This window comes from Lithobates pipiens, unplaced genomic scaffold, assembly GCF_037356315.1.
Source record: "Lithobates pipiens isolate NorthernLeopardFrog02 unplaced genomic scaffold, aLitPip1_a1.2 Scaffold_18, whole genome shotgun sequence".
NCBI lineage: Eukaryota > Metazoa > Chordata > Amphibia > Anura > Ranidae > Lithobates > Lithobates pipiens.
In genome coordinates this window covers 568,941,448-568,966,769 of record NW_027507758.1, presented here as the reverse complement: position 1 = coordinate 568,966,769, position 25,322 = coordinate 568,941,448, and the positions used below count along the sequence as shown (strand labels likewise).

Below are 25,322 nucleotides of genomic sequence, written 5' to 3'. Positions count from 1 at the left end.
GAACATCAAGAACGCGGTGACGTACAACGAGCCGAGAAAAATGAAGTTCAATAGCCAGTGCGGCTCTTCTGCTTGATTCTGAACATGGGTGGAACTTTGTGCGTCGCAATTGTGTACACACGATCGGAATTTCCGACAACGGATTTTGTTGTCGGAAAATTTGAGATCCAGATCTCAAATTTTGTGTGTTTGAAATTCTGAAGAAAAATGTCCGATGGAGCCTACACATGGTCGGAAATTTCCACCAACAAGCCCCTACCAAACATTTTCCATCGGATAATCCGACCGTGTGTATGCAGCATAAGACTTCCATATATTTAAGGTCTGAACCTCTAGTAACCGACTGTGTGTACTAATAGTGGCTGGAGCACTACAGTGGTGTCGGTTATGAAGATCTCATTTCACTTCTCACAGTGGATTTCATTTTCATTCTCATAGTGGATTTCATTTTTATTCTCATGGTGGATCTTTATTTTGCAAATTTGGACTTATCTGTTTGGGACCATTTATAATCTTTTGGCAAGTTTATTCGATTTGAATATTATTAGTTATCTGAGAAGGGGAGTTATTGGTGATTTGATTGTTTGCGTATGCAATCACTTGACAGAATTGCACATTCGTGGGTGTGGCCGCATTGTGTGGACACATTGGTTACATTGGGTGTACACACCACAGGAAGAATTGTCAAGAGCCCCCTTTTAACTCTTTCTCTGCCAAGATGGATGCATGCAGTTCTGCTCAATCCTGTGACAAAAGACGTGAACACGTCAAAAGAATTCATCTTCAAAAATAACGTTTTGCATAGCAAAAATAAAGACTTCAACAGGTTTAGCTGCAGTGTGTACTTCTTCCCTACAAAGGAAAGGTAGCCATCCCAGGCTCTTTATTTCTTGTCCTCATTTCTTCATGTCTAATGGAAAATTATGTCCATTTCTTGCAGGAATAGTGATGCAGCAGAAAGTCGCAGTGCTGTGTACGTGAGACCTCATAGACTCTTCATTGACGTACAGCCAGTGGGGGGGCCGGCTGGACAGCCACTTCTGATACAGCCTAAAATTACATTCCTGGATATCAAGGTACTCCTCTACTTTTTTTTAATTGTAAAAGACCTTGTTTATGGTCACACTGCAAATACTACTTCTTCAAATGTAGCTTTTCGGTTTTCAGTTGATGTCAGTGGGCCTAAAGAGCAATGCAGTGGGACCCCTTGCTGTGTTCTCCCATTGATTTCCGCATCCGTTAGATAATTACACCTGAAAGCTTCAGCCGCGAAATAGAATTTCACATTTGGATGTCTGACCATTAACCACTTAAGGTGAAAGATTTTCCCCCTTAACCACTAGCTGCCCGCTCACTGTCATATGACAGCGGGACGAGGCAGCTCTCGTTCTGGGCAACCGTCATATGACGTGATCTCCTTCCCGGGCCGCTAGGGGGAGCGCGTGTCACTGAGGGCCCGATGTGCGTGCCCGACACCCGCGATTGCCCAGTAACTGAGCTGGACCGTGGGTCTGTGTGCTTAAACACACAGATCCATGTCCTGTCAGAGGAGAGGATTCCGATGCTGTGTCCCTTGTACATAGGGACACCGATTGGTCACATCCCCCAGTCAGTCCCCTCCCCCCACAGTTAGAATCACTCCCAGGACACACATTTAACCTCTCGATCACCCCCTAGTGTTAACCCCTTCCCTGCCAGTCAGATTTACACAGTAATCAATGCTTTTTCATAGCACAGATAGCTGTATAAATGTGAATGGTCCCAAAAATGTGTGAAAAGTGTCCAATATGTCTGCCGCAATATCGCAGTCATGATAAAAACCGCAGAGAGCCGCTTCTATCCCCTATTTTTTAGACGCTATAACTTTTACCAAAAATATGTAGAAGAATACATATTGGCCTAAACTGATAAAGAAATGTTTTATTTATTTATTTGGATATATATTATAGCTAGGTTCACACATATGCGATGAGGGAACCAGTGCAATTCCAGCGTCGGTTACCGCATCGCATGTCTCCCTCAGGCAGTTTACACTGTCCTCTGCGAACACCCATGTGATCCAATTCCAGCGCGGGAAAAAAAAAGTACCTGCACCTTTTTCTATGCACATCCAATGCAAGTTCAGCCATACATCTGTATGGCTGAACGCGCACTGCACAGACATCGCATGTGATCGGCACCGAAGTGCGAGTGCGAATCACATCACATCACTTCAACCCAAAGCTAATCCCAAATCCACACTCAATTTCAGTCTAATACTAAATGTCAACCTAATCCCCACATTTAATCATAAATGTCAACCTGAACCTAATCCCTTAAAACTAACCTTTTAACACACCTGATCACTGCCTGTCAAATGCTCTTTGATGAGTGATCTGAACACAGATTGTTCTTCAGAGAACAAAGCTTTTGTAAACAAGCCCTTAAAGTTCAAGTTTGACTTTGTTACAGTTGCATTTATATCATGAGATCACACTGCGTTGCAGGACGGGTCTTGCAGGATCCTGGGATATTGCTATGTTCCAGGAGGCTGCGGGGGCGGGGGGGGGAGCGTGGGCAGGGGGCATGGCTAGGTGCATGTCATTCTCGCCTAGGCGAGAGCTGAGAAAGCTGAGAAACCATAAAATAAAATAAATGAAAGTTATTAGGGCAGCACTTTTACTTTTTAGTGAAGGTCCCCTTAAATGTCTCCCCACCAAACAAAGCATACTCACCTCTGCTTTCAAGCAGGGTTTGGCCTGGCCACCCGTAGTGAAGAAAAGTAGCCCTATGTAGACTCCAAGTATTCCAATTAGGGCTTATACAGGGCTGAGGACTCTTCCTGTCCCAAGCACAAGCACTGTCACATGATGCAATCCACATGTTGTTCAATACCCTAAAGTATTTGGTATTTTCTTTGTTCCTGGCAGTTGAATGGAGTGGTGAGGGAGTGAAGAAAAAGAGGGTACATGCTGCTGTAAAGGAACGAGGGACACCTATTAGCAAAAGTATGCGAGGAGTTTGTGTTTATGGGAAGGAGTGTAGCTATATTGAAAACATGTGAACACAGTGGTATCATCCCGTATATAGTGACAAAGAGGAAGAATGGGTGTTGGGACTTTAGATATACCCCCCGGGTGCACAATACCATAAAAACAGATACTAATAACATACAATACAAAATAACATACAATATACATATATTTGAATAAGCTCCAACATATAGCAATATTGGAGAGCACTATCTTGAAATATTTGAAATAGAAATCAATTGTTACTCTTTTGTCACAAGGTCAATGTGTGCACAGATTTACGTATAACCATTTAGCGCTACACTTTATATACAATTTTCTATTAGGTTTGAGCTAAAATACCCATGTTTAGCGTGTTAGCTGCTTTGTTTGGATAGCGCAGTATTTATATTTAAAAAAAAAAAAAAAAAGATTAGTTAAACCCACAAGTGCTTTTTTTACCACCTTTAATTTACACATTTTGTTTTTTTAATTTACAAATGCAGCAATTTGGAAATTGGATGAAAGGTTTATCACTGGGAAACACTTTTTGAAAGATAAATATGCATTTTATTTGCAATTATATAGATCAGACCAAAATGAGGGACACATGAAAAGGAAAGAGGGCCAGAGGGTCATTGTTCCAAATTAGGGACAATCCCTCAAAATCAGGGACAGTTGGGAGTTATGTGTAGAGTGAACTTGTTATTTTTCCCTACATCAGCAAAGCATAGGTTTGATTTAAGATTAGCCCCAAACCTTAACCTGTCAGCCTGAACCTAACCCCCTAAAAACCTCTAATGCCCTGTACACACAGTCAGATTTTCCATCGAAAAAGGTCCGATTGGATTATGTTGTCAGAAAATCCAGACGGAAAAAGCTTGAGAGCTGGATCTAAAATTTTCCGACAACAAAATTCGATCAGACTTTTTCCGATCATTTGTAGAGTATTCCGACGGACAAAGTGCCACGCATGCTCAGAATAAATTATGAGACCAAAGCTATTGGCTACAAGCCTCTACGTAGTCCTGTTGTACGTAACGAACGTCACCTCGTTCCGAACGATAGGATTTTCCGTCAACTTTGTCCGAGCGTGTGTATGCAAGACAAGTGGCACAAAATCCGTCTGAAAAAATCCGATGGATTTTGTTGTCGGAATGTCTGACCGTGTGTACAAGGCATAAACCTAATTCCTTTGTGCTTGTGATAAAATACTACACAACAAGAAAACTATGGCAGATTTTTTTTTATTGAATACCTTTGTTCTGGATTAATGCAGAGTCTGATTACAAGATGTTGCAAGCTACAGTCTGCCATTTTTGTTGTGAATTTGTATATATAATCCTTTTTTTTTTCGTTTTTGATTTTCAGGGAAATCGAGTTAGGAATTTAGGACATTCTTCCAGCCCCTGGTGCTTATCAGTTTATCTGAAGGACACTTCAACTATGAATCTGAAAGGTATGTGTGACTGCAGAAGGTTGTATTATATAATGAAATCTATAGGCTGGTGCACTGTACCAGGGTATCGCTGTGCTCTGCTACCTAACATGTATAAAAGCAGGTACAACCTCATAGGGTAGGGTTGGAGCTTCGCAATATAGTAAAGGGTTAGTGATGGAGACTAGAATACAAATCATACCTTAGGTGGTGTAAGAGGATATAACTCTTACAGCTGTATACTGTAGCTTGCAATGTAAACAGTATGTTATGGATAGCAGATGGGAAATAATAAGCCAGACTTGGGTAAAACAGCAGAGAGTGTCTTGTATTTGTTAGGCACTTAAGAGTGAGATGATGTTCTCTGCACTTGAGGCCTTTAGACTTTTTCATGTCACAGCACTGTATGGCCTAGCAATATCACATGAAGTGAGTCACATTCTACTTCATGCCCAAGATTATTGGCCCCGGTGCTGAATGGGATGTTGGGGTAGGCTTCATGCACATGGACATTTACACACTCCTGTCTTGAGTCTTGTAGCTTAAAGTGTTTGGCCCTTTTCTGTAGCTAAAGAGCTGTCCATACAAACGAATGACTTCTGCATCGATGCTTACCTGCAGATATGGTGTATTTCCCTAGAAGTGCCACTTTCATGTTCAGGGAAATGTGCCATATGTTGGTACTGGGTAAACATTGCTGCATAAGCCATCTGTGTTTACAAGCAGCCTGTAGGCAGGTTGCCTATTTTAGCCCAGTTGGGTGCTGCCCCAGCCAGGAAGCAGTCCCACGAAGCTGGGAGTTGATTATGTTTCTCGGGACTTTCTTGGTGGGCTTCTTGGATATGACCCACTGGTTCTGCGTATTATAAAAGGGACAGGAGTCTGGATCCTGGGAGCCGCTACTGCTGTTTGTAGTTTATTGCTCGTTGTTTGTGGTTTCCGTTGCCGGAGCCCATCATGTCAAGCCTGCTGCATCATGCAGAGTGTCTGCTACAGAACACCTGGCTTTAGAAGCTTTACTCAGCTTAAGGGGGTTGCTGTGACCTGTAGTCTGCCCTGAAGGCACCAGCTTCTGGATACTGCCAAGATGGACTTTTGCCAAGTATAGACTTTTTCCTATGCAGGTATGCTGGGGCAGCTACAAGCCTGCGATAGGGATTAGTTTAGGGAAAGACTGTTGCCTTTGTTTTACTTCCATGCCAAGTTATTTTAGGTAAACCTTCTGAAACTTTGTCTTTGGCTGGTCTTAAGTTACTAAAGGGATACAATGCAAGTAACCATCACACAGTCTACAGCTTGGGTCAGTTAAAGCACATCAGGGTATGAAGACAGAGTTAGGACAGTGGAAAGTACAAAGTGGTTACTAAGGGTAACAAAGTGCAATAGGAATTGGTTTAGCGTGCTTCTCCTAAAAGTCGTAGTGTACATTAACATAAAGAGGGTCAACTACAGTTCAGCCGTTTGTGTAAGCAAAGGTATATCATGTGTAAAGCATTGACTCTGTTCTAAACGCCCAGCTTGTAAAATTCTTCCAACAACAACTGCTTGGAGCTCAGTTGTTATAGATGTAGTTGCTCCAAAACTACATCTCTCAAGAACCACACAGTGTGTTGGCAGACTCTTGAGAATAAAGTCAATGGCTTTGTTTTGCTGTAAAATAAATCAAGGTATACACATGAAGAGTGACAGAGAGGGGTGGTGGATAGATTGAGTTCTGTAGTCCAGCAAGCAGTGGTAACCATGCTGGTTGGAGTCTCAGTGAAAACAGGAAGTTAGAAGCTCATTGGATTTCTGTCAGGATGGATACGTATTTTGCAGTATTTGCAGCATTTTAAAGGAAAATAACATGGGGAAATGTGTATGTATGTAAGGGTTCTCCATAGGATGGTGGCTCCCACCATGTTAACTCTGGACCCAGCCCACTTCTTTTTTATTAATTTGTGTTTAATTGAATTTTCAAACAAAATGATTCAACAACAGTAGGCAGTGTATCAACCAAAAACTGGCAATAGAACATAAAAAGAAAAACCTGAGATAAGCTTACCCCACTTCTTCTTGGATGGGATAGTCACCTACCTGTCCTTTTGGACAAACGCCACCATATTGTATCACACTCTCCTTGGCTGAAACCTGCCTACACACACATTCCTGGCCTGAGGTCTGTTCCCTGGATTAAAAGAATATCTACTGTAGTTTAACACTTTTCTTTACAACTCACCAGTACATCTTCTTCACAAAGTAGGAGTCAATATCACGACTTCCTGATAGTAGTCTCTAGTGCAGAACACTGTACCTCCATTACACAACTCCCTAAGCCCTTGTACACACGGTCGGACATTCCGACAATAAAATTCATCGGATTTTGTCCGAAACTGGTGTTGCATACACACGGTCGGACAAAGTTGTCGGAAAATCCGATCGTTTGGAACGTGATGAAAAAGTCAGATGAAGCCCACACACGGTCAAATTATCTGACAACACGGTCCGATCGGACATTTTCCGTCGGAATGTCTGACCGTGTGTACAAGGTCTAACAGTAGTCTGTGCATAACACTCAATACCGTCTCAATGTACCATTGCAGTCACCTTCCCAGAGGTTATCAGACTCTTCTCACAGGTGTTGCCCACATAGGGTGTTCCTTCCTCACACATAGGGTACTTCTCACTTAGGCCCGATAGGGTTGCCACCTCATCCCTTTAAAACCAAGCACATACTAATTACACAGGTCCAGGGGCTAATTTAATGCAGGTAAGGCACTTAGTGAATTTAATTACCAATTTAATAAGCCACACAAATTGCATAATTATAATGTGCTTGGTTTTAAAGGGATGATGTGCCAACCCTAGGCCTCCGAGGTCATCCTAAACCAAGCCACAGCACCTGCTAGACAAAGGTCAGGGGTGGCAATGTTCTCCATCTTTCCCTCAATGTGTCCTGTTCTGGTCACCCTGGTAGTTCAGCCCTGCAGAGGGCTCTCACCTGACAGCACAGCTGTACATCCTGTTGATCAGGGGTGTCCGGTTCCCATACCCCAACTCCCTGTGCCCCACCACAGCTGAAATATAAAGAGGCAGTAACTGTACAATCTATATAACCACATTAGGAGCAATAGATAAAGGGCACTTACACCTGCCAACATGTATTGCAGAGATGTATTTTGCTCTGACATACACTTTAAGGCACTATGTCCAAGACCTTTGGAAATCAGGCCTACTCAATATATGGAAAATTTAAATTAGTATGCCCTGTCAGTAACACCTGGAATTCTTTTAAAGAGTCAAACTAAGACTCCTTTCACACTAACTGACTCCAGAAATGCCTAATTTTTCACTCGCAGCGACAAATGGAATGGCTCTCATGTCCTGGATTTTGGGTCTCACAAGTCGGAACCTAAGTTGCACAAGTGTGAAAGGAGCATTAAGCTCCATACACACGATCAGAAATTCTGCCAGCAAAAGTCTGATGTGAGCTTTTGGTCAGAAATTCCAACAGTGTGTATGCTCCAACAGACTTTTGCTGGCAGAATTCCAGCCAGCAAAAGATTGAGAGCAGGTTCTCTATTTTTCAGTTGGAAAAAGTTTCGATCGGAAATTCCAATCGTTTTGTACAAATTCTGACGCGCAAAATTCCTACACATGTTCAGAAACAATTCGACGCATGCTCGGAAGCATTGAACTTCATTTTCTCAGCTCATCGTAGTGTTGTACGTCACCTCGTTCTTGACGTTCGAAAGTTCAGAGGACTTTTGTGTGACCCATGTGTATGCAAGCCAAGCTTGAGCAGAATTCCGTCGGAAAAACCATCCAACGGAAAATCCGCTCGTGTGTACGGGGCATAAGACAAAGTTAACAAAGCTGATTGACGGTGCAAAATCTTGAAAGTTAAACTGAATGTTCAGTAAACGCCTTATACCTAGTATACACTATCAGTTGTTTTTTTTGTTCAACCCAGCGGGTTGAATGAACGAAAAACTGACAGCTCAGGTCAGAGGTGCTGTACTGACAATCTGATGTTAGTAAAGCGATCTATGAATCTATGAGCTATTGTGTTCCGACAGGGGGATGGCCCCCCCCACCAGAGCACACTGGTCGCTTGCTGGTTTTCCAGCATGCTTGATCGGGCGGCTTCTGTCGGACCGGCTGCCATACACACGGCCGGAAGCCAAACATTTTTTATTGAAGCGATTGATGTTGCCCGGCATTCAGCTCATGTGTACTATGCGCTGTGGTTGTGCTAGTCACAATATCAACTCAAAGGGAAATAGCTTACAGTCAGTAGGATGTGTCCCTTCTACTGATCTTTCTTTTTTTGACAATTTGAAAAAACCCCCGATATTTTTACTTTTTGCTATAATACATATCAGTTTAGGCCAATATGTATTCTTCTACATATTTTTGGTAAAAACATTGCAATAAGTGTATATTGATTTGTTTGGGCAAAACATATAGGGGTTTATTTACGAAAGGCAAATCCACTTTGCATTGAAAGTGCACTTGGAAGTGCAGTCACTCTAAATCTAAGGGGTATATCTAAAATGGGTAGAAATAGGGGGAAAACACTGCGCTATAGTCAGATGTACACAAAAAAGCAGCCAAAACAGCCAAAACAGCAGCCAACACCAAAAACAAACAAAGTTCAACAAGCAAAAGGTAAAAATAGTGTAGCGCTTCTATGGTGATAAGTGTAATCAACATATATTAAAAGGGTAATCATATAACAGAAATCATATGAATAATATAAATGGGTGAAGTAAAGTCCAATTGAAATGGGCACAAGTTTCCACAATGCAGCTGGAACGAGGATGGCCCTGTCGAAGACATATGTGTCGAAACGCGTCGGGCTAGCTGTTGGCACCCTACATTGCTTTACCATAGAAGCGCTACACTATTTTTACCTTTTGTATATCTAAAATGAGTGGAAGCTCTGCTGATTTTATCAACCAATCATGTGCAAGCTAAATGCTGTTTTTTATTTTCCTTGCATGTCCCCCTCGGATCTACAGCAACTTTACTTCCAAGTACACTTGCAGTGCAAAGTGGATTTTCCTTTTGTAAATAACCCCCCTAGTGTGTACAAAATAGGGGTTATATTTATGGCATTTTTATTATTATTATTTTTTTACTACTAATGGTGGCAATCAACGATTTTTAGTGGGACTGCGACAGATTGGACAGTTTTGACAATTTTTTGGGACCACTGACATTTATACAGCGATCAGAGCTAAAAATAGCCACTAATTACTGTATAAATGTCACTGGTAGGGAAGGGGTTAACACTTGGGGGCATGCAATGGATAAAGTATGTCCTAGGGAGATGTTTCTAACTGATGGGTAGTGTACTGGCAGGAAGTAGAGAGACATTGCTGTTCCTAATCACTAGAAACAGTAGATCTCTCTCCTCTCCCTGACAGAATGGGAATCTGTTTACATTGACAGATCCCCCGTTCCGTCTCTCTCAGGAGCGATTGCGGGTACCCGGCGGACATTGCGGCCGCTGGGCACATGCATTGGTTCCTACGTCAGGCAGTGCACGTGCACGCCGGCTAAAGCTATTTAAAGGGCCACCATACAGCTATGGCGATTTGCCCAGGAAAGCCAACCTGCCGCTGTATATCGTTATACAAAGGCTGGTCGGCTAGTGGTTAACGTAAGAATAATAAACAAACAACTCAAAATTTACAAACAAACATGAAGAGTCTGGTATGGATTTTGAGGGGGATCCCCACACCATTTTTTTTTAAATTTTGGCGTGGGGTTCCCCTTAATATCCATAACCAGACCTGAAGGGCCTGGTATGAAATTTAGGGGGACCCCCATGCATTTTTTTTTTTTTTGGTTCGGGGTTTCCCTGTGAGGAAATTCCATGCCGTTTTTATCAATGAACTGTTATGTGTATTGTCGGACCGACAATTCATTATAGCCGCGGGTAGTTTAAATGACTTTTTTCCTTTAGAAATGTAATTTTGCTGTTAGACTGTTCTAAACACAGGAAACATGCCCCCCCTTTACAAGCATACTATAGACACCCCCAGGTACGAAATTTAAAGGAATAATACACTTTTATTATTTCACATTAAGCATTATTAAAATCGAAAAAATGGCAGCTTTTAAAACTTTTTTTTGCATTGATACATGTCCCCTGGGGCAGGAGCCAGGTCCCCAAATACTTTTTATGACAATACCATGCATATAAGCCTTTAAAATTAGCACTTTTGATTATTCATATTTATGTCCCATAGACTTTAACGGTGTTCGCGTGTTCCAACTAATTTTTTGCATGTTCTGGATGCGAACCGAACAGGGGGGTGTTCGGCTCATCCTTACTTTCTCATTCATTGGGGATTACTGTAGCTACCACATTCCAAGATCTGTAGCAAGCCTTCCTTACCTTGGCCATGTCTCTGAGCACTGAACACCTTGTACTTCTGGGAACTCCAGGTAGGTTGCATTTCTGGAATATGACAGCACTGGAGGATAATGGGTTCCTGGTAGCTTCACTTTTGATTCTTCTCAAATATTTGGCAGTTCATTTTCATATTTTTTTCTCAACAAGTTTCTTGTGACCCTGTTGACTATTTGCAACAAAATGTTTAATGGTTCTGTGATCAAGCCCCATTATCCCTCTAAAAGGTTTTTTTAAAAATTTAGACTTTTGAGAGTCAGTTAAATCACTTTTTTGGCCCATTTTGCCGGAGGAAAAGAAGCTGCCTAATAATTATGCACACCTTGATATAGGGCAGTGATGGCGAACCTTGGCACTCCAGATGTTTTGGAACTACATTTCCCATGATGTTCATGCACTCTGCAGTACAGTTGAGCATCATGGGAAATGTAGTTCCAAAACATCTGGAGTGCCAAGGTTCGCCATCACTGATATAGGGTGTTGATCTCTTTAGGCCACACCCTCCCTCATTGCACAAATACACATCACCTGATATGCTTAAATCCAATAAGCATTCAAGTTTATACAGCTTGGAGTTGGACAAAATGCATAAAAATTATGATTTGGTCCAAATACTCCCTTGCTTAAAAATTATGCACACAGTATAAGTCTTACTCAGCAAGGGGTGTGCGGCAGCACTAAAAGGAGACCACTGCACTGCACACTGCACTCTGCAACAGGCTTGATGATGCTTGATGCACTTAAACACTTGTGCAAAATGCAGCTTTAAGCATGTCTTTTAAGCAGGAGAAATGACATTCAGGGGAGCTGAGAAAGCACTCAGTGTGAATTGAATTGGGATTTAATAAAAAAAAAACAAAAAAACAACAAAAAACTTACATAATAAAAAGGATTTAGACCAATACACCCAATTGTGACCAGTCCTCTTTAATTTTCACACATCAATAATGCAACACTACACATCCTAGGCAGCCCCATACCTGCAACTAAGTTACACGTCCACTTTAAAAACTAGATTGCATGTTTGTATTATGTTTTCTTAAACATTAACTGAGTCCCGGAAATGTGCTTGTCATTTTGTTTTCCTGTAGTAGAGACAATTACATTCGGATAATTGGTTAAGTATTCGAGAGGAACCTGTGGTAGGGAGGCTGGATTTATCTCTCCCACTGAAATTTCCCCCAAGGGAACTTTCTAGGAGTCTGTGTTTACTTTCACTACCTTGTGAGAAAATAAAATGCGTAAAAGAAAGATATTTTCGACTGGCGTGTGTGCGCTACGGCAGCCTAAGCAAACAATTAAAGCACGTAAAATAAAATATGTTTTGGATTTAGTCAAGCCTGTTTGTGCTGCGTATATACATTGAGATTACGGCAGGCACAGGATTTCTCATAATCGAAGTACGCCGTACAGCTGTTGGCATTTTTCACTTGGCGAAAGCTTTATGAAGACAAACACACGTATTATGATTGAGCTTAAAGAACAGCGAGCAGTTTAAATGCGCAATTAGTTAACATGTAAACCGTTTTCCAGAACAGAAGCCAAGCGACTTGATGAAGCCAAGTTGAGCCTTAAATTGACTCGCTCCCGTCTTAAATACTCTCTTGCATCAAAAAGTCTTCATTAAGACTCTGGCACAGATATAAAAGCAAGAGATTTAGGAGCATGTGTTTGGAGAAGGGAAATGGCCTTTTGGGAAAGCACAGAACGCTCCTTGGGGGCTCATAAACACGGAATGACAATTTACGATGTATTTGAAATCAACAGTCTTGATCCATAAACTGTTCGCTATGGGTTGTTAAAAGTTGGAGGTAGCATTGATGCCTGTACATAATGGCTGTTTGTGCTGCAGCGACTCCTCACTGCGCTGTTGCTGAAAAAAAAAAAAAACAACTACAAGAAAAATGATTTAATTAAAGCGACACAAAATCCAAGGTAAGAAAAATGAAAAAGCCTTTGTATTTAGAAAAAGATGCTTTCATGTAGTTACAAATTCAAGAAAGCCTTGGCTTCCTCGTTACGTAAATCAGGTTGTCATAATGAGCCATCCAATGAGAGTGGCCCAATGGAGATGGTACATTATAACTTTGTGCAGGGTTCTCCAAACTTTCTAAACAAAGGGCCAGTGTATTGTGCTTTAGACTTTAGGAGGGCCAGACTGTGGCCAGTGAGAGCAGAAAATGCCCCGGCATCAGTAGAGGAGTAAGCAATTTCTCAGGCTTGGTGATCAGTGGGAGTAAAAAGGTTACATAGCACCTGTGGTTGATAGGAGTAGTAACAGTGTCCCATTATTGGTATTAGTTGGAGGAATAGTGCTCCATCACTAGCATTAGTTGGAGCAATAGTGCCCCATTGCTGGTATTAGTTGGAGAAATAGAAAAAAAATATATAAAAATTACAGCACACACATAAAAAAATTACATTTACTAAAAAAATACATAAAAGGTGGTGCAGCCATAAGACCATACAAGCAGAAAAAAAGATTACAGCGCACACAAAATTACATTTATCCTGCAAGGCTAGTTAAAAACACCTGAACATATTCAAAAATACGGGGATTTGGTCACGCTATATGGTCATATAGTGCTATGCTCACTTACTGCGACAAAGTACCCCAAATTAGTGGGTCCTAAACTATCCATACTACTTCTCTGAACCACGGGAGTATACGCCCCTCTAAATAGGAGAATTAAAAAGACTCCTCCTATAACACGGATGGACACTAATAAGAGGCAATCATGGGGGGGTGTATGGATTCTGACCAAATCCCTTTGTGCTGGAGCACCCCACCCCCATCATCATTGCCTCTTATTAGTGTCCACCTGTGTTAGCCCTTGTACACACGGTCAGAGATTCTGACAACCAAATCCGTTGGAGTAATTCGGACGGATTAATTCCGGAAGAGGTCCGGAAGTGATGTTGCATACACACGGTCGGACTAAGTTGTCGGAAAATCCGATTGTACATAACGTGATGATGTTATTTCGTTACGACAGGACTACGTTCACACTAGTAGCCAATAGCTTTGGTCTAGGAATTTGATCTGAGCATGCGTGGCACTTTGTCCGTCGGAGTAGGCTACACATGATCGGAGTATGTCCGATAGGAGCATTTTGTCGGAAAATGTTACCGGCAGGTTGGAAAACTTGGTCCGTCGAATATTCCGACGGAAACAGTCCGATGCAGACCACACACAGTCGGAATATCTGACAAAACGGTCCGATAGGAAACATTCCGTCAGAATCTCCGGCCATGTGTGCAAGGGCTTATAGGAGAAGTCCTTTTAATTCTCCCATTTAGTGGAGTGTTTGCTCCCATCGTTCAGAGAAGCAGGTTCTTCCATTCAATGGATAGTGTAGGACCCACTAATTCAGGGTACTTTGTCACAGTAAGTGGGCTTAGCACTAAATGACCATATAGTGTGACCAAACCCCTGTATTTTTGAATATGTTCAGGTGTTTGTAAATAGCCTTGCAGGATATATGTAATTTTGTGTGCGCTGTAATCTTTTTTTCTGTTTGTATGGTCTTATGGCTGCACCACCTTTTATGTATTTTTTTAGGGTGTGCCCTAAGGGTCAGGTAAATACAAGAAAAGGTCAGCAGCTTGGTAACCACCAGTTTAGGGGCTAGTTCTTCTGCCTTGAAGTGCTAAGGTCCTCGATTTGAGTCCTGGTTAGGCCACTATCTGCATTGAGTTTGCATGTTTCTTCCCGTGCTTCTGTGGGTCTCCTCTGGGTATTTTGATTTCCTCCCACACTCTAAAGACATGCTGGTAGGTTAATTGGCTCAAATGAGTGTTCCCAAGATGGCTGTCTCACTTTCTAAGTGCTTTTAGGCTCCAGTAAGTATTATAGAAAAGTAATTGTTATTTCAGCACAAGGATTTTGGTGCAGGTGACATATTGAAGGGTTTTCTACATTTGCACAGGCACCATGGACCTGCAGCAGGATCCTATGAGATGGAATGTCACTTGGCGCTGCCAAAATTCCAGAATGCCAAGATCCGGCACTGAAAGATGTCTTGCAGGCACAGCTCCTCATCACATTCCAATCAGCAACATATACATTTTTTTTTTTTTTCCATCGAAGTATATCTGTATTTACCAAAAGATTAGTAGTCTGGTACCTAAACATGGAGTAGACTCTTACGGCACCCATAGTTTCAGCTTTCTTTCACAGTACACCAGGAGGGACACTAAGGGCCAACTGAAGTCACAGAATTACATATTCAATCCAAACAATTCTACTAAAAGAAGGTATTTTCAAGAATTTGAAATTCATAACATAATAGCAGTACAGGATTACAAAGAGAAAATTAGACTTTAGTTGGACTTTTGTTATATAAAAATCAATTAGAGCTCATAGGTCAAGTACTGGACTTCTGTGTCCCCCCTCCCAAGCCAAAAAAACTTCAGCAACTAGCAATGGTGCATCTGGGTGGAGCAATACACCTCCCATACTGTCACTCTTGATGGCCAATAGCTAGGAAGATTACATGAAAGTTGCTTAGAATCCAGTCCACCAAAGAACTTGGTAATTTTCCTTCTTCAATGCTCTACACACGCATACTTGTGTGACCTAACTAACTGCGCTGCTGAAACAAAAAGAAGATCTCAGCGGGTCCCATCTTGTAATGAAAACAAATGTTTCATCAGCGTAGCTCCAAATCATGAGTATAGATAATGCCGCGTACACACGATCAGATTGTCCGGCGTACTTAGTCCGCCGAAACGCATTTCAGCGGACAATTCGATCGTGCGTGGGCTTCAGCTGACTTTTCCAGCGTGAAGTCCGGCGGACTAAGAAAGTACTTTTGCACTCCAATCTTCCCGTCGGACTTGGGTTTCAGCGGACAATACGATCATCAGTATGCTAGTACGGCGGACTAAGAATGACGCATGCTCAGAAGCAAGTACGAAAAAGGAAGCTATTGGCTACTGGCTATTGAACTTCCTTTTCTAGTCCCGTCGTACGTGCTGTACGTCATCGCGCTAGCAAACGCCGGACTTTCTGTGTGTCCGTGTGTGGCCAAGTCCGTTCGGTAGAAAGTCGGCCGGACTATCCACCGGATTGTTTGCCGGACTAAGTACGCCGGACAATTCGCTCCTGTGTACGTGGCATAAGAATGACCTAAAGGATCTTTAAAAAAAAATATTTATGCAATTGGATAATATTGACTGTCATCATCTGCAACTTTATTGTTGGCAAAAACAAGCAGCTTTTCATCAGTAACAAGAGAATCATTGAAGAGCAGATTTCTTTCCAACATGTTTGGAACTCTTAATGGACAGTAAAGAGCACTTGTGATTCTGTTATGTTCTTTTAATTGCTTGACATGGTACCATTATGTTGTCTGTAATCATAAATACTGCAGACAATTTCCACACTCTTAAAATAATAGGTGTAGAAGTCTCCTTGTACGTGTATGGACCCTGGCTGCGGTGTCCCTAATTCCTTTTAATGAGGTTGTTACTGGGCTGTAAGCAGTCTAAGCATGGTTTAACATTTTCTGGGTTTGGGAGGTCTTCCCTAAGCTCAAGGGCTTAATTGTTTCTGCCTGTTACCGTAAAGGAGGCATGTAAGGGGGCGAGGAGTGCTTAAAGCTGAAGTTCCACTTTTGGGTGGAACTCCGCTTTAATTTCATTCCATTTGTTACTTTCGGATGTGTCTCCAGTCGATATTGTCCAATCAGCTCATTTAATTTCTCTTTGTGGGTTGGACTAGCAGAAATGACTGAAAGTAATCTCCTGAAATAACCAATTAACACGTTAAAACTAATGTAGCCAATCTCATAAAACTACTTCTGAAAATACGAATCGATTCAGAACAACAAATGTACAAAATGAATCTGAATATATACGAAATTACTTCCAAAAATGAATCGCTCTATCATAACGAATATGTTGAAATGAGATGATTTACTTAACAAATTAAACCCAAAATGAAAACAAACTTTTCCCACCTCACTAGTGACTTCAAATAGTACTGCTCTACATGGAAAGAAAAATATGCTTACCTCACCCGGATTCCGGCCATTTTCTTGAAGGTTCCCTTGATTTACTGTTACCTGTTGAGAAAGCACCATCTAGGTAGCAGAACATTCTTGCACGATTTCAAGTTCCCAGCTTTCCCAAGAGGCAGCAGTTAGGTTTACCAATGTCACCGTCGCCTTTAAAGAGTTGGTTTTCTTTTTCCTTCAAAAGCTTTTTTAGTTTTTATTTGTTTTTTTATTTTTGTGTTTTTGCTTTTTTTTATTTGGGTGGTCCCAGATAAACAAACTTAGCATTTTCATTCAAGGCCCTTCAATGGAAGAGTCCATATTTCCGTCATGATAGAGGTCATTTAGGCTGGTTATAGACTTTAGAAAGTGCTTAGGCTTGTGAATACTATCAAGCAATTTAACAGCAATTGTTCTAAACCACAGTTTTTCAAACAGTGGTATATGTACCCCTAGGGGTGCATTTAATAGGTTCGGGCATGCTTTATGCTTGTTAATTAAACATTAAAAGCAATTTAACATGTAAAAATAACAAATATCATACAAAACAGATGTCACTTATTTTTTTATCATTTGAGACACAAGGAGCATTGTAGGATAACAATATATTTGTTTATTTGTTGGTTACTGCAAATACATTTTTCCACTTTTTGGGGTATTGTAAGGGATAGCTGTACTTTTACAAACCCTAACACTACCCCTCATCTTGCCTATACTATTTGTACAACCTTGTAAATACCATCAGGTGGTGACCTAGTGCAGGAGCTGTGACCTACACTGGTTGGAAGTGTCCTTTTCCAAGCTGGTGGAGTTGTGCAGTACTGCCTATGCATAGGCAATGGGGCTCTGTTTATATTTGTTACTTTGGGGAGATAGGCCTTCCTTCTGGGTATGATACTTTTGGCCTCTGTAGTATAGTGCATGGGCTGTTGGCTGGGAATATGTGTACAAACCAAAAACAAGTCCTTGGAAAAGAGAAAGGAAGGTCATCAGGAACAGTGCAGGCTGGCTTCATACAGTAATAGTAGTACACAATCCAAATCTTGAGGAAAGCCTTTCCAGTTAAATTGATATAAAAAAAAAAAAAAATATATATATATATATATATATATATATATATATATATATATACATATGTTATACTCACTTGCTCTATGCAATGGTTTTGCCCAGAATAGCCCCAATCCTCCTCTTCTCAGGCTCCTTGCTGGTGCCTCCTGGCAACTCCCCCTTTCAGAGTGTGCCCATAGCAAGCCACTTTCTATGGGGACACTTGTGCCTGCTCGCTACCTAGCCACCTCTGTATGTCTATAGAAGCCAATGGCTCCCGCTGCTTTGTCTCAGCCAATGAGGGAGCAAAGATCCAGGAGAGCTACTGCTCTCATGTACATTGTTGAATCGAGATTGGGCTCGGGTAAATATTAGGGGATCTGCGGGGGCAGATGCAAGCAGAATGTTTTTTACCTTCATGCATATGCATGAAGGTAAAAAACCATCAGCCTTTACAACCACTTAAGTGGAGACTACTATAGATGCAAAGGGGGGCTTCCCCATATTAAGGCCCATGGTTTTGTAATGGGATGTCCAAAAAAGCTTACATAGGTGTGATGGTCAGGTGTCTACAAGCATCTCCCTATACAGTATACTAATGGGAAGGTGTGCAAGGGGAGGGGCCAATAGACTACATAATCACCAAAGCTCTGTTAGCTGGCAAAATAATCCTTGTTGAAACCCACTTCTGTCACCCGTTCACCAGTCACCCAATGTGGGTTTCTATAGATTAGCATAAGGAAGACACTGTACACTGGTATGTGGCTTTTCAGTTTGTTTGCATATGTATGCAAACAAAACCTCATCTATATACATTTGCAACTATTTTTACCTAAAATGCAAGAAATAGTTTAATTTGGATGTGTTTTATTGCTAACAGAACTGAGAGCTGGGTGATGTTTGTATTTGTTACTATGAGGGTTACAGGTTTTCTTTTGAGGTATGTTACTTTTGGCCTCAGGTGTGTAAAGCATGGGCTGTTGGCAGTAAACCTGTGCCCTAATGGAGTTCATTGTAAATAGTGCAGGCTGGCATCATGTGAAATAGTTGTACCTGGAGATAAACATTCATGTTTGGTGCCTTGGGTTACACCTTGGAGAGTTGCTGGACATTTAGTCATGGTCTGTCTGTGATTGTAAATGGCTCTTACTAGATGAGAGTTGCATTGAGGATTTTAGTGGATGTCAAGATTTGTCCAGGTGCACCTAAGGTTATCTAAAACTTGAGATGGGGTTGAGTCTGTGACAGGCTCTCTAAAGTTGCAAGAGTTGCGGTTTTATCTCCTAAGTTCGGTCACTGCAATCAAACCCAAATTACTATTAGTGTTTTGAATGAGAGTGTTTTTTCAGCATATATCCTTTATATTTCTTTTCAATATTTTTATTGGTGTTATAAAATACAAAAATACATGTTACTTTTGTAATGGAAATTTGTAGGTTCTGTATATAATTGTATTCTATTTTATATGTATTGCACAATGCCCTCACTGTGCACACAGAACTAATAATGTTTTTAGTACAAGTTTTGCATTCTTTCGAGTCCTGATTAGAATTAGCCAGCCTATATAACGCCCTTTGTTACCATAAACGTACAATTGTAATATTAATGTGAAACCTACGTAATCATGTGTATAAAAACCTACAAATGCGTCATAATAAAGGAGAACAGTTATTTGGAAAGATGCTGAGCGTATCTTTTGTGTCTGTTCCCTACTGCAGTAGTTATTATTAATTTGGAACCACTAATCAATATGAGGATAGGAGTTGCCTATCTATAAAATATCCATTTTACTTTCAAATACAGGTAAGGCATATGAGGTGAGAGTACATTACCAAGACAGGTATACAACATCAATAATCATCAGAAGCTGACCACTAGATACAGAAGATTTAAGGGCACCGAGCCCAGAAGAAGGTAGTGCCTGGGGTTAAAACGAGACCAGGGAGACAAGATCATTCAGTCACACTGTCGGAATGCAGTGAGTAGTTGACCCTGTTCAGTTGACCCAAAGTGTAACCGGTGATGAACTAGGAGATTGCTCATATCGGGCCGTCTCTTCACCCCAAGGGGAACACACTGTGGAGAGGACGAACTGGAACAATCCCTCCAGACATTTTACATGGCCGGTCGAAAGGAGGATGCATGTCTGTCCTGGTCTGCCAATAACGATACCTTGTTGGGGATATGTTGAGTAAAGTGGTCATAGAAACAAATATACAGTTCTATATGGTATTGTGTATCTGATTCTGGAAACCTTACATTATGGCCTAAACCATTGCAGTTGAGAGGCTAATTTTATGTTATCGGCCAACAACCACCTGTAGGAGTGTCAGACTAGGGAGATGTTCCATCTCCACGAGAAGAAAGAGAGAAAAGGAAAGAGAAGAGAGAAAAGAAAAGCAAGAGTCATTAGTGGGAGAAATGGCATCATATCCTTTATATTTCATATTTGTTCCTATCAGCAGATGGTAAAGGTCTGGTACATACCTAATAGCAAGCTTTTAATTTATACACACAGCCCCTCCTCCTCTACTCCATTGGTGCTCTCTGGATCTTCCATCTTCATAAGAAGGCAACAAGTGTACAGATAGTTCTAGGCTTTCTAATGCCGCGTACACACGATCAAACAAGCGGGTGGAAAAGTCCGGCAAACTCAAGTCCGCCGGACAATCCCCCCGCGTGTAGCCTCCGGCATACTTTTTTGACCCGAAAGTACGGCGGACTTAGAATGCCGTGTTGCTCTCCAATCTTCCCGCCGGACTCGCATTTCGGCGGACAATCCGGCCGTGTGTATGCCAGTCCGCCGTACTTTTGAAATGAGCGGACTTTTCCCGCCCGGAGAAAAGTCCGCTCATTTCGAGCGGGTCTCCAGGTAGGCGGGGCCCGCGAAGGAGACGTCGTTGGCCCCGCCGCCTGGTATGGACTTAAAGGGGAACCCCAACGCCCAAAAAAATCGGCGTGGAGGTCCCCCCCAAGTCCACAACAGACCCTTGTCCGAGCACGCTACCCGGCCGGCCAGGAAAGGGGGGGCGAGCGAGTGCCCCCCCTCCTGAGCCGTACCAGGCCGCGTGCCCTAAACATGCGTGGGCCCCCCCACCCCAAAGCACCTTGTCCCCATGTTGATGAGGACAAGGGCCTCTTCCCGACAACCCTGGCCGTTGGTTGTCGGGGTCTGCGGGCGGGGGGCTTATCGGAATCCGGGAGCCCCCTTTAATAAGGGGGCCCCCGGATACCGGCCCCCCACCCTATGTGAATGACCTGTAAAATAAAGTACAAAAAAAAACACAACACACAAGATAAAATAATTTATTGCACAGCTCCGGGGGTCTTCCGGGGTCTTCTCGCCGGACTCCTCCACTATCTTCTTGTAGCTCTTTTACTAGCGGAGGAGCCCGGCATTCTTCGTCGCCGCGGCCTCTTCTTCCGACTTCGGGGGTCTTGTCCCCCTCTTCGGTTCTTCTGCCGGGCCACCGCGCCTTCTTATAGCTCTTTTACAGGCGGTGGCCCGGTCTTTTGTCGCCGCCGCTGCCGCCGCCTTCCGTTCTTCTTCTTCTTCTCCAGGAGATGTTGACTCGACGATCTCTCCGGCCGCAATGCCAGGGACGCACTGCGCTGCCACTTATATAGGGACAAGGGGCGGTGTCACATGGGTTGGTCACATGGGTTGATGTCACATGGCAACAGTCCCAGCATCCTCCGGGACTGTGACATCGTAAGGGGGCGGGGTCACCATGTGACACCAACCCATGTGACATAAACCCATGTGACACCGCCCCTTGTCCCTATATAAGTGGCAGCGCAGCGCGTCCCTGGCATTGCGGCCGGAGAGATCGTCGAGTCAACATCTCCTGGAGAAGAAGAAGAACGGAAGGCGGCGGCGGCGGCGACAGAAGACCGGGCCACCGCCTGTAAAAGAGCTATAAGAAGGCGCGGTGGCCCGGCAGAAGAACCGAAGAGGGGGACAAGACTCCCGAAGTCGGAAGAAGAGGCCGCGGCGACGAAGAAGAATGCCGGGCTCCTCCGCTAGTAAAAGAGCTACAAGAAGATAGCGGAGGAATCCGGCGAGAAGACCCCGGAAGACGGAAGACCCCCGGAGCTGTGCAATAAATTATTTTATCTTGTGTATTGTGTTTTTTTTTGTACTTTATTTTACAGGTGAATGGGTAGGGGTACATTGTACCCCATACTCATTCACATAGGGTGGGGGGCCGTTATCCGGGGGCCCCCTTATTGAAGGGGGCTCCCAGATTCCGATAAGCCCCCCGCCCGCAGACCCCGACAACCCTGGCCCTTGTCCTCATCAACATGGTGACAAGGTGCTTTGGGGTGGGGGGGCCGCGCGGCCCCCCCTTCCCCAAGGCACCCCCATGTTGAGGGCACGCGGCCTGGTACGGCTCAGGAGGGGGGGCGCTCGCTCGCCCCCCTTTCCTGGCCAGCCCGGGTAGTGTGCTCGGACAAGGGTCTGTTGTGAACTTGGGGGGGACCCCCACGCCGATTTTTTTTCGGCGTTGGGGTTCCCCTTTAAGTCCATACCAGGCGGCGGGGCCAATGACGTCTCCTTCACGGGCCCCGCCTACCTGGAGACCCACTCGAAATGAGCGGACTTTTCTCCGCGTGTGTGGGCGAGTCCGTTCATTTCAAAAGTAGGGCGGATAGTACGGCGGACTTAGTACGCCGTATTAGTCCGCTGAAAAAGTGCCGTGTGTGGGCAAGTAGCCCGTTCGGAAAGTCCAACGGACAGTCTGGCGGGCAGTCCGCCAGACTAAGTACGTCGGACAGACGGCTACGTGTATACGCGGCTTTAGTAGATAGTCCAGCATGCACTGTAAAACAAACCTACATTAAACATGTATTTGTAATGCCATTAAACATTCGTTTATACAGTTAAAAAAAATGGTTATAGTTTACTCTTAAAATAAATCAGTACTGAGAGAAATAATATGGCTGGCATTAGTCACCTGCTTCTTAAAATACTAGCTGCTTGGTTGTTCCTTACTCCAATACTTTCAAAAACATTGGCCTAGAACAGTGATGGTGAACCTTGGCACCCCAGATGTTTTGGAACTACATTTCCCATAATGCTCCACTACACTGCAGAGTGCATGAGCATCATGGGAAATGTAGTTCCAAAACATCTGGAGTGCCAAGGTTCACCATCACTGGCCTAGAATATAAATGCAAATAAAGAAAAAATGAACACTTGATCTACATTGTTCTACTGTATGTTAATGGCTCAAAAAGTACCAAAGCCATTGGACTGCCGATAGATAGTAAATTTGGAATTTTGGGGCTGGTGTGACCTAACCACTTCCAGCATTTTCAAATTTACAAAGAGAATAAAATAGAATAGAAAATAAAAAAACAGAACAGACTAGAATAGAATATAAACAAATTGAATAGAATAGAATAACATAGAAAGAATATAACCATCTTCAGAAATTCGAATTTCAAATAAAATAGATTTGAATTTGAATACATAAGAAATGAATAGAATGCAAAAGAATAGGATAGAAAATAAAAGAATAGAATCGGCTATAATAGAATCAAAAAGAAAAGAAAAGAAGTAAAAGAAAAATAGAATAGAATAGAAAGAATATAGCCATTTCCCAAAATTCAAATAAAATCAATTCGAATTTGAATAGAATAGAAAATAATAGATTAGAATAAAATTGAAAATAATAGAATAGTATACAAAAAAACATATAGAATAGAAAGAATATAACCATCTTTCGAAATTCTCATGTAGAATAGAATAATTTTGAATAGAATAGACTAAAAAGAATATAATAGAAAATAATAAAATAGAATAGCATAAACAAAGAAAAAGAACACAATTAAAAACTCAATAGCATATGATTGAATAGAATAGGATATAATAGAAAAGAACCATTTCCCAAAATGCAAATAGAATCAATTTGAATTTGAATAGAATATAAAAGAATATATTAGAATAGGAAGATGGTTATATTCATTCTATTCTATTTTTTTTTTTTTTATATACTATTGTGTTATTATCTATTATTATCTACTCTATTCTTTTCTATTCTATTAAAATTTATTCTATCCTAATTTTGGAAAATGGTTATATTCTTTGTCTTCTATTCTATTCTATTATTTTTTTTAATTCTATTCTTTTCTATTCTATTCAAATTTCAGAAGATGGTTATAATCTTTCTATTTAATTCAATTTTTTTATTTTATTCTACTCCTTTCTATTTTATTCCATTCTGTTCTGTTCTTTTATTTTCTATCATATTTTCTGTCCTATTTTGTTTTGTTTTTCTCTATTATATTATATTCTTTCATTTTCTGTTATATTCTTTTCTATTATATTTTTTTCTATTCTATTCATTTATTTTCTGTTCTATTTTATTCTTTTTGGAGATTGGAAAACGATTTGAATTCAAAAACTATTTGAATTAGAAAACTTTTTGAATTGATCCGAATTTGAAATTCGAATCGATTTGAATACGAATAAACAAAACTAATTCCAAAAACAAATTAAATGGATTAAACTAATTTAGCGAAACAAATTTATGTAAATAACAAATCAAAACGAAACTATTTTTTTAGTTCTGCACATGTGTAGTTAATATCAGCTGGTTCAGTCTCAAATGATGACCTTTAAAAGGTGTCTCATTACCAAGGTATCACACAAGAAACATCTTATGATGGGTAAAAGCAAAGAGCTCTCTTAAGAACTTTGCAAACTTCTCGATGCAAAACATACTGATGGCATTGGTTACAGAAGGATTTCTGGATGTTCCAGTGAGCACTGTTGGGGCCATAATCCACAAGGGGAAAGAACAAGATTTCACCATAAACCTGCCACGGCCAAGTACTCCTCATGAGATTTATGGCAGAGGAGTGAAACAAGTTATCAGAAGAGTTGTCCAAGAGCCAAGGGACACTTATGGAGAGCTTCAGAAAGACCTGGAATTATCAGGTACAATTGTTTCAAAGAAAACAATAAGTAACGCACTCAACCACCACGCAAGACTCCATTGCTGAAGATAAAGCATGTTGAAGCTTGTTTAACCACTTTCAGACCGGACCAATTTGCTGGTCAAAGACCAGACCACTTTTTGCGATTCGGCACTGCGTCGCTTTAACTGACAATTGCGCGGTCGTGCGACGTGGCTCCCAAACAAAATTGACGTCCTTTTTTTCCCACAAATAGAGCTTTCTTTTGGTGGTATTTGATCACCTCTGCGGTTTTTATTTTTTGCGCTATAAACAAAAATAGAGCGACAATTTTGAAAAAAACGCATTATTTTTTACTTTTTGTTATAATAAATATCCCCCAAAAATATATAAAAAAACATTTTTTTTCCCTCAGTTTAGGCCGATACGTATTCTTCTACATATTTTTGGAAAAAAAAATCGCAATAAGCGATTATTGATTGGTTTGCGCAAAAGTTATAGCGTTTACAAAATAGGGA

The 25,322-nt window shown here is 41.7% G+C and overlaps 1 protein-coding gene across 2 annotated transcripts in view; it reads left to right on the top strand.

Annotated features, from left to right (window-relative positions):
* PKHD1 (PKHD1 ciliary IPT domain containing fibrocystin/polyductin) overlaps window positions 1-25,322 on the top strand; it is a 975,887-nt gene that overhangs the window by 895,186 nt on the left and 55,379 nt on the right. For both annotated transcript variants that reach the window (XM_077489019.1, XM_077489018.1), the window contains 2 exons: window positions 941-1,076; window positions 4,362-4,449. In XM_077489019.1, coding sequence (XP_077345145.1) covers window positions 941-1,076; window positions 4,362-4,449 — 224 coding nt within the window. The remainder of the gene's footprint in view (window positions 1-940; window positions 1,077-4,361; window positions 4,450-25,322) is intronic.